General features: G+C 46.3%; 1 protein-coding gene across 1 annotated transcript in view; it reads left to right on the plus strand.

Annotated features, from left to right (window-relative positions):
- The first annotated feature begins 5922 nt into the window (after positions 1–5922).
- The window catches only part of ATP5F1D (ATP synthase F1 subunit delta), an 8303-nt gene continuing 1821 nt past the window's right edge, over positions 5923–12404 (plus strand). Inside the window, exons 1-3 of the mRNA XM_044658599.1 lie at positions 5923–6193; positions 7902–8055; positions 10874–10962. Coding sequence (XP_044514534.1) covers positions 6038–6193; positions 7902–8055; positions 10874–10962 — 399 coding nt within the window. The 5' untranslated portion in view covers positions 5923–6037. The remainder of the gene's footprint in view (positions 6194–7901; positions 8056–10873; positions 10963–12404) is intronic.

The raw sequence follows: 12404 nt of genomic DNA on the forward strand, positions 1-12404 counted from the left end.
TTTGTATTTGGTTGTTGAATGTTGGCTCCTCACTAGAAGGTAAGTTCTTTGAAGACAGGGACTGTGTCTTTCTTTGTATCCAAAGCCCTTAGCACTGTGCCTGGCACAAAGAAAACACTTAACAAATATCTGCTTATATACTGATTGATTTTCCAAACACACCAGAAAGGTATGTTAGGTTTCTAGTTAGAATAAATCCACTGCCTCACATCCCAAGGTAGTCAGTTCTATTCCTCTTTAGCTTTAATGGTCAAAAAGTTTCTCTCTACACGAGGTCCATCTGCCTCTGTTCACTTCCTGCCCAAAGCTTTTAACCCTGTCCTCTGGCCCTGTCACAGCACAAACCTGTCCTCTTCCTTGGAATAGCTCTTCAAGTATCTGAAGACAGATAGCATGTTCTCTTAATTCTGACACATAGTAGGCATTTAATAAATACTTTTTTTTTTTTAATCCTCACCATCACCCTTAGAATCAATACTATGTATTGGTTCTAAGGCAGAAGAGCAATAAGGGCTAAACAATGGGAGTTAAGTGACTTGCCCAGGGTCACATAGCTAGGCAGTGTCTGAGGCCAAATTTGAACCCAGGACCTCTTTTCTCTCTCTTTTTTCTTTTTAAATTGTTTAAAAATATTTTTTAGAAAAATTTTCCATGGTTAAATGATTCATATTCTTACTTTCCCCCTCACCCCTGCAAAACGCCCCCCCATAGCCAATGTGCATTTCCACTGGTTTTAATATGTGCCATCTATCAAGACCTATTTTCATATTATTGATAGTTACATTGGTGTGATTGTTTCGAGTCTATATCCCCAATCATGTCCGCATCAACCCATATGTTCAAGCAGTTGTTTTTCTTCTTCTGTGTTTCCACTCCTGTAGTTCTTCCTCTGAATGTGGGTAGCATTCTTTTCCATAAATCCCTCAGAATTGTCCTGGGTCATTGCATTGCTACTAGTACAGAAGTCCATTACATTCGATTTTACCACAGTGTATCTATGTGCACAACGTTCTTCTGGCTCTGCTCCTTTCACTCTGCATCAATTCCTGGAGGTCTTTCCAGGTCACATGGAATTCCTCCAGTTTATTATTCCTTTGAGCACAGTAGTATTCCATCACCAGCATATACCACAATTTGTTCAGCCATTCCCCAACTGAAGAGCATACCCTCATTTTCCAGTTTTTTGCTACCACAAAAAGTGCGGCTATAAATATTTTTGTACAAGTCTTTTTATCTATGATCTCTTTGGGGTACAAAGCCAGCAATGCTATGGCTGGATCAAAGGGCAGGCATTCTTTTAGCACTCTTTGGGCATAGTTCCAAATTGCCATCCAGAATGGTTGGATCAGTTCACAATTCCACAAGCAGTGCATTAATGTCCCAATTTACTGTAAGTAAATTAAGTGAACACAGAATAGTATACTTGTCAGATCTTTGGGAAAGGGAAAATTTTAAAACCAAGCAAGAGCTAGAAAAAATTACAAAATGTAAAATAAATAATTTTTATTATATTAAATTAAAAAGGTTTTGTACAAACAAAAACAATGCAACCAAAATCAGAAGGGAAACAACAAACTGGGAAAAAATCTTTATAACAAAAAATTCTGACAGAGGTCTAATTACTCAAATATTCAAGGAACTAAATCAATTGTATAAAAAATCAAGCAATACCCCAATTGATAAATGGGCAAGGGACATGAACAGGCAATTTTCAGATAAAGACATCAAAACTATCAATAACACATGAGAAAGTGTTCTAAATATCTCATAATTAGAGAAATGCAAATCAAAACAACTCTGAGGTATCGCCTCACACCTAGAAGATTGGCTAAAATGACAGCAGGAGAGAGTAATGAATGTTGGAGGGGATGTAGCAAAATTGGGACATTAATGCATTGTAGGACCTCCTTTCTCTAGGCATGGCTCTCAATCCACTGAGCTACCCAGCTACACCCTTAATAAATGCTTATACTTACTGACTGGCTGACTAACTGAGCCTTCTCTTCATTAGGTCAAACATCCCTAAGTCCTTCAACAATCCTGGCACTGTCAAGCAAATATCACTCAGATATTCTGATCCTTCTGGCTGCTTTTTATCTTATCGATGGCCTTCCTTTTTTTTTTTTTTTTTTTTTTAATCTTTACTCTCTGTCAGAATAAATACTCTGCATTGGTTCCAATGCAGAAGAGCAGTAAGAGCTAGGCAAGTGGAATCAAGTGACTTTTCCAGAGTCATACATCTAGGAAGCACCTGAGGCCAGATTTATTACAGGCCTGGTATACTATCCACTGTGCCATTTAACTTCCCATATCTATGGCCTTCCTAAAACGTGATCCCAGAACTTAATGTTATACCTAGGTATGTTCTGACAGAGTCTCTCTCTAGAGTCTTAGACTGACTGCTCCTCTCACCTCCTTTCTCTGCCATTATCCAAGGGTTTTCTCAGTCCACTCATATCCCCATACCCTTTTCAGGTACACTGAGGTCTATTCACGCTTTTCTCATCTTATACTTCAGAATTTGGGGATTTTTTGCTTGAGATCTGATTTCTCTATCTTGCCCAACCTGGACATGCAGAAGCCACTCGTGGGTCCCACCCGGATGCATATTGGCAAAGACGCTTGGACCTGCTCTATTTCCAACCAGGCCTGGTTTTCTACGGCTCCCCGTAGGCAGTCTGGTTGCCCTTCACTGTTTTTGTTTGTTTGTTTGTTTGTTTTTTAACCCTTACCTTCTGTCTTAGAATCAATCCTGTGTATTGGTTCTAAGGCAGAAGAGTGGTAAGGACTAGTTAATGGGGATTAAGTGACTTGCCCAGGGTCACACAGCTAGGAAGTGTCTGAGGTCAGATTTGAACCTAGGACCTCCCGTCTCTGGGCTGGCTCTCAGCTGGAGCCACCTTGGCCCTTCACTCTTGGAAGGAAGTTTGGGGGGGAGGGAGACTTTACCATATTAGTATCAGACTTGGTATGAATATTAGGTTGATGTTAGCTCTCCCGCAGCTCAGAATCCCGAGCTTAAGTAATCCACCAGTCTCAGCCTCTCAGTGACTTACCACACCACATCTAACTGTGAAGATGCTTTTGTGATTTCTTTTTTAAGCCATGCAAAAGACTTTACATTGTTTTATTTTATTTTCCCCTTTCTCATGTTCCCACTGATTGTGGGGGAAGCCCCTTCTGACAAATATATCTATAGTAAAGCAAAACAAATTTCCACATTCGCCGTGTACAAAAAATGTATATCTCATTCCGTACCCTACGTCCATTCCCCTCTACCTGGAAATGAGTAGCATATTTTCTCATTGGTCTACTAGAATCATGGCTGGTGATTTCATTGATGAGATTTCTTAAGGCTTTCAAAGTTATTTGGGATTTCATATTTACAGGAAATCAGGTGGCGCAGTGGATATAGAACTAGGCCTGATATCGGGATGGCCTGGGTTCAAATTTGACCTCAGACACTTCCTAGCTCTGTGATCCTCGACAAGCCACTTAATTCCAGCTGCCTATCCCTTGCCGCTCTTCTGTCTCAGAACTGATGCTGACAGACGGTAAGGGTTTAAAAAAAAAAAAGACTTCACATTTAAATATCCCTATTAAATTTCAGCTTATAATAATGTAGCATGGAATAGTAGAGTAATATATAGAATTGGAATCAGGAAGACTTGGGCTCATGTCCTACGTTGGACACATGGTAGGTGTATGAACATGCACAAGTCACTTAAGCAACTGCCTGGTACCATAAGATTACGAGAGTTGTAGATTTCCACTGGGGGAAGAACTTTTATCTGTCGAAGGTACACCAGGAGTTTCCTCCCAAATAAAATTACAAAATCTCTCCACCCCCTCAGTTCATCTTTTTTAGGTTAGGATCCTTTTTGGATCCTGTTGTTCAATATCTCTACCCTCCTCCCATTTCTGTGTCATCTGAAAGGTTGATAAATAGGCTATTTGGTTCTAAGGAATCCAAGTCATTGACAAAAATTACTATACCCCTATGAGCCCAGTACAGATCCCTGAAGCACTCCTCTAGAGATCTCTCTCTAAAATGACATCAAGGGAGTAGGTGGGTGGCTCAGTGGATGGAGGGCCAAGCCTAGAGATAGGAGGTCCTAGGTTCAAATCTGGCCTCAGACACTTCCTAGCTGTGTGACCCTGGGCAAGTCACTTAACCCCCATTGCCTAGCCCTTTACTGTTCTTCTGCCTTGGAACCAATACACAGGATTGATTCTAAGACAGAAGGTAAGGGCTTTAAAAATAATAAAATAAAATGACATCAAACCATCAACAGCTACTTTGGGGTCCTGTCATTCATCCAGATCCAAAGCCACATAATTCTATTTCACAATTCATCCTTCTATATGTTCCAAAATGTTAACAGGAAAGATTTTGTCAAACACTTTACTAAAATCTAGACAAATTACATCCAGAGCATTCCCTGATCTATTGAATCTCCATTGATCCTAGTTATGCCCTCTGAAGCCAAAAAGAACAAGTTTAATCCCTCTTCCACATGGTAGTTCTTCATACAAAGTCATTATTATACCCACTTTGCAGATGAACAAACTAAGGGTCAGAGAGGCAACTCAGTTTATGTCAGAACTAGGACTTGAACTCAGGTCTTTCTGGCATTGGGCCTAGCACTACATTACACCACAATGTACAAGGTCAAGAATGCCCTGAAGCAGATCAATCTAAACTTTGGCTGAAAATTTTCAAACAGAATAGTTAATGTGCTCCTATCTATAAATGATTACTTTGGCATCTACACAACTTTGGGCAAATCTCTTCCTCTCTGGGCTTGTTTCCCCAACTGCAAAATGAGAGCTTTGGACTAGGCATCATGGAAGCTGGAAGGCAGAGTCATGTGGTGGAAAGAGGATTGCTTTCTGCTTTGGTGCCTGTGGACAAGCCATTTCCCTTCTCTAGATGCCACTTTCTTCTTTCATAAAATATGGCAGCTGGAGCAGATAAGTCTCTTAGTTTCCTTCTAAGACTAAATCCTAATCCCCAGGCCTTGAACCTAGTTGTTGTTCTGTCATTTCAGCCACGTCTCATTCTTTGTGACTCCATTTGGGGTTTTCTTGGCAAAGATACTGGAGTGGGTTGCCACTTCCTTCTCCAGCTCCTTTTATAGTTATATAGAGGAAACGGAGACAACAGAATGAAGTTACTTATCCAGGGTCACACAGTTAGTAAATGTCTGGTTTTCTGGCCTCCAGGCCAAGCATTCTATCTGCTGTGCCACCAAGTTATACCTGCTAGGAATTTAATAAAATCTTTGTCTAATTTTAAAAATTGTGTTGACCCTATAAATTGATTGTTGGATATGTAAATAAGGTGATCTCTTGGAATCAGGGTACCAGGGCTCTAGGCCCAACTTTGGCTCTGACATGCAGCTACAGGAAGTCCTTTCCCCACTGGGTGCCTCGGTTTCCTCATGCACAAGAAGAGATGATCTTGAAATCTCTTTCAACTCTAAATCTTGTGAATCTCTTATGTCTCTGGATCTGTTTCTTCCTCTGTAAAATGTAACCGTTGGAGAATGTGATCTCCGAGTCCCTTTCAGCTCACTTTAACCCTTCTTGGCCTCCGTTTCCCCATCTGTAAAAAAAGAGGGGATTGGGCCAGCTCTTCCATGACCCCTCCCAACCTTGATTGAACTGTGGTTGGTGAAATGCAGAGGCAGGTGTGGAGGTAATCTAGCGGGTAACGGTGTTGTAAAGAGGAAAGAATATTCATAAAACATTTAAAAACTTTTATCCTTTTCTTCTGAGTCATTTCCTAGCTCAGAAGCCACAGGAGCCAAGAGGGTCGCTGGAGGAGAAAACTACAACTCCCAACAGCCTATGCGTCCGGCGTCGTGACCCCCTACGTCCAGGGTCGCCCGCAGCCTGTTGGGAGCCGTAGTCCGTTCCGCATTTCCCAGGTTCCCCTGCGCAGCCCACCTCTCCGTCCTTGGCCCAGCCATCCGTTCGCCTGTTCCCTCAGGCCGAATTCTCCGCTGTAGCTGCTGCCACCGCCGCCGTCGTCATGCTGCCCGCAGCCCTGCTTCGCCGCTGCGTCCCCTGCCTGCTGCGCCAAGCCCGGACCCCGGCCCCTTTGGCCCGAACCTACGCCGAGGCTGCCCCGGCTGCTGCCGGAGCCGTCCCCGGCCAGATGTCCTTCACCTTCGCCTCCCCGACTCAGGTGCGGCCGCCGGGGCCGCGGGTGACCGATCCCCGCGGGGAGTGGACCCCTGAGGGCGAGAGGGCACCAGAGCGCGGGGCGGGGGGTGGGGAGCGCCCAGCCTTGACCTTCGGAGGACCTCCGCGTGTGCGGCCTCTCTATTTCCCTTTCTGTAAAGTGTGCGGCCCAGTCCCTGACCGAAGTCCCGGGCTCGGAGTATGTGGGATCCAGGGGCCAGCTCACCTTCGACCTCTAGGGTTCCAGCCCCACTCCCAACCTTGACATCCCGGGTTCTGGGACCACCTCCTAGGTTATAGCCCCACCTCCAGCTCTGGCCAACTAGGTCCCAAGGAACTTCCCAGCCCTGACATCCTGGGTTCTATGGCTATTCCCAGTTCTAACATTCTCAGTTCTGGGGACCCTTCTAGCTCTAACTTTCTGGATTCTAAGGCCCTTCCCACCCTTGACATCTCTGTCCTAAGGACCCTCCCAGCTCTGACATTCTCTGTTTTAAGGTCTCTCCCAGCTCTGACATTCTCTGCTCTAAGGTCTCTCCCAGCTCTGACAGTCTCTGTTCTAAGGACCTTCCCAGCTCTGACATTCTGTGTTCTAAGCTCCCTCCCAGCTCTGACATTCTCTGTTCTAAAGTCTCTCCCAGCTCTGACATTCTCTGTTCTAAGGACCCTCCCAGCTCTGACATTCTCTGTTCTAAGCTCCCTCCCAGCTCTGACATTCTCTGTTCTAAGCTCCCTCCCAGCTCTGACATTGTCTGTTCTAAGTTCCCTCCCAGCTCTGACATTCTGTTCTAAGCTCCCTCCCAGCTCTGACATTCTCTGTTCTAAAGTCTCTCCCAGCTCTAACATTCTCTGTTCTAAAGTCTCTCCCAGCTCTGACATTCTCTGTTCTAAGCTCCCTCCCAGCTCTGACAGTCTCTGTTCTAAGCTCCCTCCCAGCTCTGACATTCTCTGTTCTAAGCTCCCTCCCAGCTCTGACAGTCTCTGTTCCAAGCTTCCTCCCAGCTCTGACATTTTCTGTTCTAAGCTCCCTCCCAGCTCTGACATTCTCTGTTCTAAGCTCCCTCCCAGCTCTGACATTCTCTGTTTTAAGGTCTCTCCCAGCTCTGACATTCTCTGTTCTAAGGGCCCTCCCAGCTCAGACATCTTGTGTTCTTTGGCCCCCTGGTCAGTTCTGACCACTCTTTGTTTATAGAGATGGAGACAGGTCCTATGATTTCATTGATCTAGGTTGAGGAAACTCCTTCTGCTAGTGTAGGTCATTGTCTTTTCTATCCCTTTTTAAAGTGTTCTGAGAGGGTCAGTCCAGGCCCAGGATCACAGAGCCATTCTGAGTCAGAGGTGGTCCTTGAACCCAAGGTCTTCCAGCTTTAGGGCCAGCTCTCAAACCTCTACCTCTGTTCTGCCTTTCTCTTTGCTAAGAGGCTTCCAGATACACCCTCCCCCATCTTACAACAGAGCAGAAAGCTATCGCTTGGAAAGAAACTGATTCCATTCATGGCCCAGATTTTTAGTGGGTTGACCGTATGTGCCCCTCAGCTTTTCTGACCTTCTCATCATAGTGCTTGTCCCATCTCCCTTTTAGGGCCACGAGGAAAGTGAGTTCCTCTCTAGATTGTCATCTTTCTCCATCCCGACTGTGCCTTTAGGAGGGGGTGGGTTGTCCTCAAGGCCAGCCACTGATCCTTTGGACCTCTCTCCCCTTGACTCCCCAGGTATATTTCAATGAGGCCAATGTAAAGCAGGTGGATGTCCCGACCCAGAATGGGGCCTTTGGGATTCTGGCTGCCCACGTCCCCACCCTCCAGGTGCTAAAGCCTGGTATAGTGACCGTGCATGCTGAAGATGGCACCACCACCAAGTATTTCGGTATGTGAGTGTTTGAGGCCATCGGCCAGGTCAGGGACCTTTCATGCCTTTACGTTACTTTTGAAAAATAGCCATTTGCCTGGGCCAGGTAAGATTCTTTTTGTCAGGCAGCATTGGTATGGGAAAAAAACATTGGATTTTAAGTCCAGAAATCTGTTTTAGGCCTGGCTCTGCCACCACCTATTTCTGTGATTTGAGGAGTGATGTCATACTCCAAATGAGGCAGAGACCACTAATTCTTGACTTAGTTTAAAAAATCATATTATATGGGGTTTATTGTATTTTTAATTATTTTGTCAAATATTTCCCAATTACATTTTTTTAAACCCTTACCTTTAATATTAAGTTTTGGTTCCAAGGCAGAAGAGCAGAAAGGGCTAGGCAATTGGGATTGAGTGACTTGCCCAGGGTCACACAGGTAGGAAGTGTCAGCGGCCAGATTTGAACCCAGGACCTCCAAACTCCAGGCTTGGCACTCTACTGCCTAGCACAGTGATGGCAAACTTATGACATGCATGTTAGCACTGACATGCATAGCCATTTTCTATGACATGTGACTGCATGCAGCTGCATACAGAGAAATATGCCGAGGATAAAACCTTTGCTGTAGTGTAGTGTGGTGTAGACACCCTGTGCACTATAGATGACAATTCTACCTATATTAATTTACCTATTTTGGTTTATTAAATACAGTTATATATTACAATTATACATGTTTGTTATTTAAACTATAAATATCGTGAAATTATGGTTTTTTTTCCCTAAGTGACACATCACCTGAGTTATGCTCGGTTTTTTGGTGAATTTTGACACACCAAACTCAAAAGGGTGCCCATCACTGGCCTAGCAGATGCTTTCCCCACCCCATTCCCAAGTACATTTTAATCTGGTTCAGGCCATTTGGGGCCCCAGGGCCTTATGCTTGCCACCTCTGATTAGAGTCTGTCCCTTCTCAGTGGAAGAAGGATTCAGTTTGTTCTGCTTGGCCTCCAACAGTAGAACTAGGAGCACCACAGAGACAGCTTTAGGCTCGGCATCATGAAGAACTTCTAACATGAGTGGTATGGGCTCCCTCCAGAGGCAGTGGGGCTCTACTCTGGAGCTCTTCAAGGAGGGGCTGGCTGAACCTTTCTGAGAGTGTGGTAGGGACAGAAGTAGAGCTTTTGGTTCAGGGGTGGATTGGATTAGATGGCCTTCTCCAAAGTGGGATCCTCCAGGACTTTGTGCTTCCCTGTCATCCTCACTTTCTGCTTTTGTAAAATTGCCTGGCTTGAACTATGTTACAGAATCCTTGGAGAGAATTCAAAGGGTCAGTGACATTGGATGGAAGTATGTTACTTTTATTTTCACCAGCTCTAACTTTGGACCAAAAGTTAGGATTTCCTTCAGTTATTTAAAAGCATCCTGAGAAAGTTTTGCAAGGTTTCACCAGTCCGACCCCAAAAAAGGCAGAACCTTTGACTGAGATCCATTCAGAGCCCACTGGGTAGAGACAGAGGTGCTTGTAGCTCTAGCATTCTCAGAAACCTATCCCCCTTTCTTCTCCCCAGCTTTACAACAGAGGGGAGTCTTTAAGTCATCTCTAGAAGGATTGTCAAGAGCTAGGCCTTGCCCAGAAAGCTCACCTTCAAGTCACACATAGATACATATTGCAGAAAGAGCTATCATTTAACTTCTGTCTGCCTCAGTTTCCTCATCTATAGAATGGAGATGATAACAATAAAACCTATTTCCCAGCATTGTTATGAAGATAAAATGAGGTAATATTTATAAGGCACTTTGCAAACTTAATGCTCTTCTTATTCAGTCATTTTTCAGGCCAGTCCAACTCTTCATGATCCCATTTGGGGTATTCTTGGCATAGATATTGGAGTGATTTGCCATTTCCTTCTCTAGCTCATTTTACCCATGAGGAAACTGAGGCCAACAGGGTTAAATGACTTGCCCATGGTCACATATAGCTCCTTGTCCCAGTAATACTGATATAGAGAAAGAGGGAGCTGACAGACATTCACACATAAGTCTGTCTTCCCTTTACCATCGAAATACTCTCTGAAATATATCAATTTTACACTACTAAGTGTCCGAGGCTACATTTGAATTCAGATCTTCCTGCCTCTAGGCCTGACATTTCATCCACTGGGCCAGCTAGCTGCCCTTTGTAAATGCTAGCTATGATTCCTATGCCACTCCAGCCTCCCCAGAAGGGCTCCCCAGTACCAAGAAACTGCAAGGCAAGGTTCTCCCTTCCAGGACTCAGGAGGCTGATTCCAACTCTAGCCTTCCCTTATTCCCCTGCTTGTCCTCTGCCCTAGTCAGACCCTCTCTGATTGCCATGTCCAGTTCTGCAGACCAGGACATGTTCTGAGGAGGAAGGCCGGGACCAGGAGGGGCTGGACCCCAGGCCGTATGAGGAACAGTGGAAGCAGCCTGGAATCTCCAACATGGAGAAGTAAAGGCTCAGAGAGACACCAGTTTTTCTCTTTGAAGGCCTGGCTGCTGCCACTGTTTTTTGAAGTCCTACTTAGACTCACTAAGAAGTGGGGAGATGGAGGAGTCAATCTGGGCTGACTGCAAGGATAAATGTCCTGGTGAATGGAGTCTCCAGGGGACATGGGTTACCGAAAGGGGGCTGGGGGGAGTTGGGTCCCCTTCCCAGTAGCACTTCAAGCCCTGGGATGATCTTTTGTCTGAAACGTGTAGAGAACGTTCCTATTCAGCCGGAGGATCTCTGAGGCCTTTCTCTTTCTCAGATGCCCCAGGTTTAACCCAGCCCCTCCCCACCTCATTAGGCCCCTCTGCTCCGCTTTGTCTGCAGTGAGCAGTGGTTCCATCACGGTGAATGCGGATTCTTCTGTGCAGCTGCTGGCAGAAGAAGCTGTGTCCCTGGACATGCTGGACCTGGGGGTGAGTTCCATCCCCCTCCCTGAGAGGATTCGTTCGCCCCAGGTGGTGGGCCCCTAACTGAAAAGGGCCTTTGTCTGCTGGGCTCTCCATTCACTACATCCTTCAGCCTTTTCCTTTCCCAGCGGTCTTTGTCTCTGCCCCTCTCTGTGTCTCTGTGTCTCTCCCCAGGGCCTTACACCCACATCTTCAGGAGACTGGGGAAAATGAGGCCCCATCCCTACTTCTTGGGGAGCTTGTGTCTAATAGAGGGGATAAATCACAGAGGAGCGTCTGCATAGCAGACGCGGTGGAAAGAGGGCTGCCCTTCTAGGCACAAGGTCTGGCTTCTAGTGGCCTCTCTTCTATTTTCTGCCAGTGGTAAACTCTTGGAGACTCAGTCTTCTCTAAAATGGGAACAAAACTCTTCCTTACTGGCTGACTGAGGAGAGCACCCTGAAAATGGGAGCTTTGACCCTCTGCTCTAGAGGTGGGAATTGCTGTTCTCATTAGACATCATTAGGAATGTGGGTTGTCCAATCTGTGGCCAGTTTGGGGGAGGTGTGTGAGGTGAGAAGTAAGAGGGGCAGGAGAGGCTTTCGAGAGCCAGACACGGAGGAGTCACGTGCCAGCCTAAGGAGTTGGGGCCACAGGGAGCACAGTGGGTCTATGAACAAAACTAGGAGCAGCCTACGGGTGGGGTGATGGCAACAGGCATTCTACCTCCTGCCCCCACCAGAAGCATCTTGAGGCCAGGCACTGCGTTTTCCACCTTTGTTATCTCTTCTCTGTGTCAGCATAAGACCTTGTAAATAGTAGGCATATCCTCAAGGTTCATCGAATGGAGGCTGGTGAGCAGAGCGCATGTTCACCACACTAGGTGGCCCTGGCATGCCCCCCTCCCAACACTCCCCCCCACCGCCACCCCCTTCACCCAGATCCCGGATGGTGCTGAGGCCACCCCACCTGGGATCTGCAGGAGCAGCTGCAGCTTCTCCCTGCCGCCCCCGCAGCCAGGCAACGCTCCCATCAACACCTGCCTGGCAACGGGGCGGCTGACTCACCCTGGAGCCCACTGGCTCCTGCCTCTTGGACTCCTTTGTCTCCTCCCTGGAGGCCTGGCTGCTGCTCTCTGTGTCTCTCTCCATCTCATCTTGCACAGCCCTGCCCCCCACCCCAACTCGAGGATGCTGCTCGCCTCTTTGGGGCCAGCCTTGCACTCCACTCTGCTGTAGCCTTCCTGTTTAACTCCAGCTCCCCAGCTTGATCCCAGGAGGCTCATCCCAGCTCAGCCTTCCTCTCTGATGTGCAGCATTGACCCACTGTGTGCCAAGGCCAGGGCGAGGTGCTACAAAGAGAAAACAATCCCTACTTAACAGAACCTTAGATTCAGCCCAGAGGATTTATACAGAGAGAGAGAGAGAGAGAGAGAGAGAGAGAGAGAGAGAGAGAGAGAGAGAGAGAGA

The sequence above is a fragment of the Gracilinanus agilis genome, chromosome 1 (genome assembly GCF_016433145.1).
Source record: "Gracilinanus agilis isolate LMUSP501 chromosome 1, AgileGrace, whole genome shotgun sequence".
Taxonomy (NCBI): domain Eukaryota; kingdom Metazoa; phylum Chordata; class Mammalia; order Didelphimorphia; family Didelphidae; genus Gracilinanus; species Gracilinanus agilis.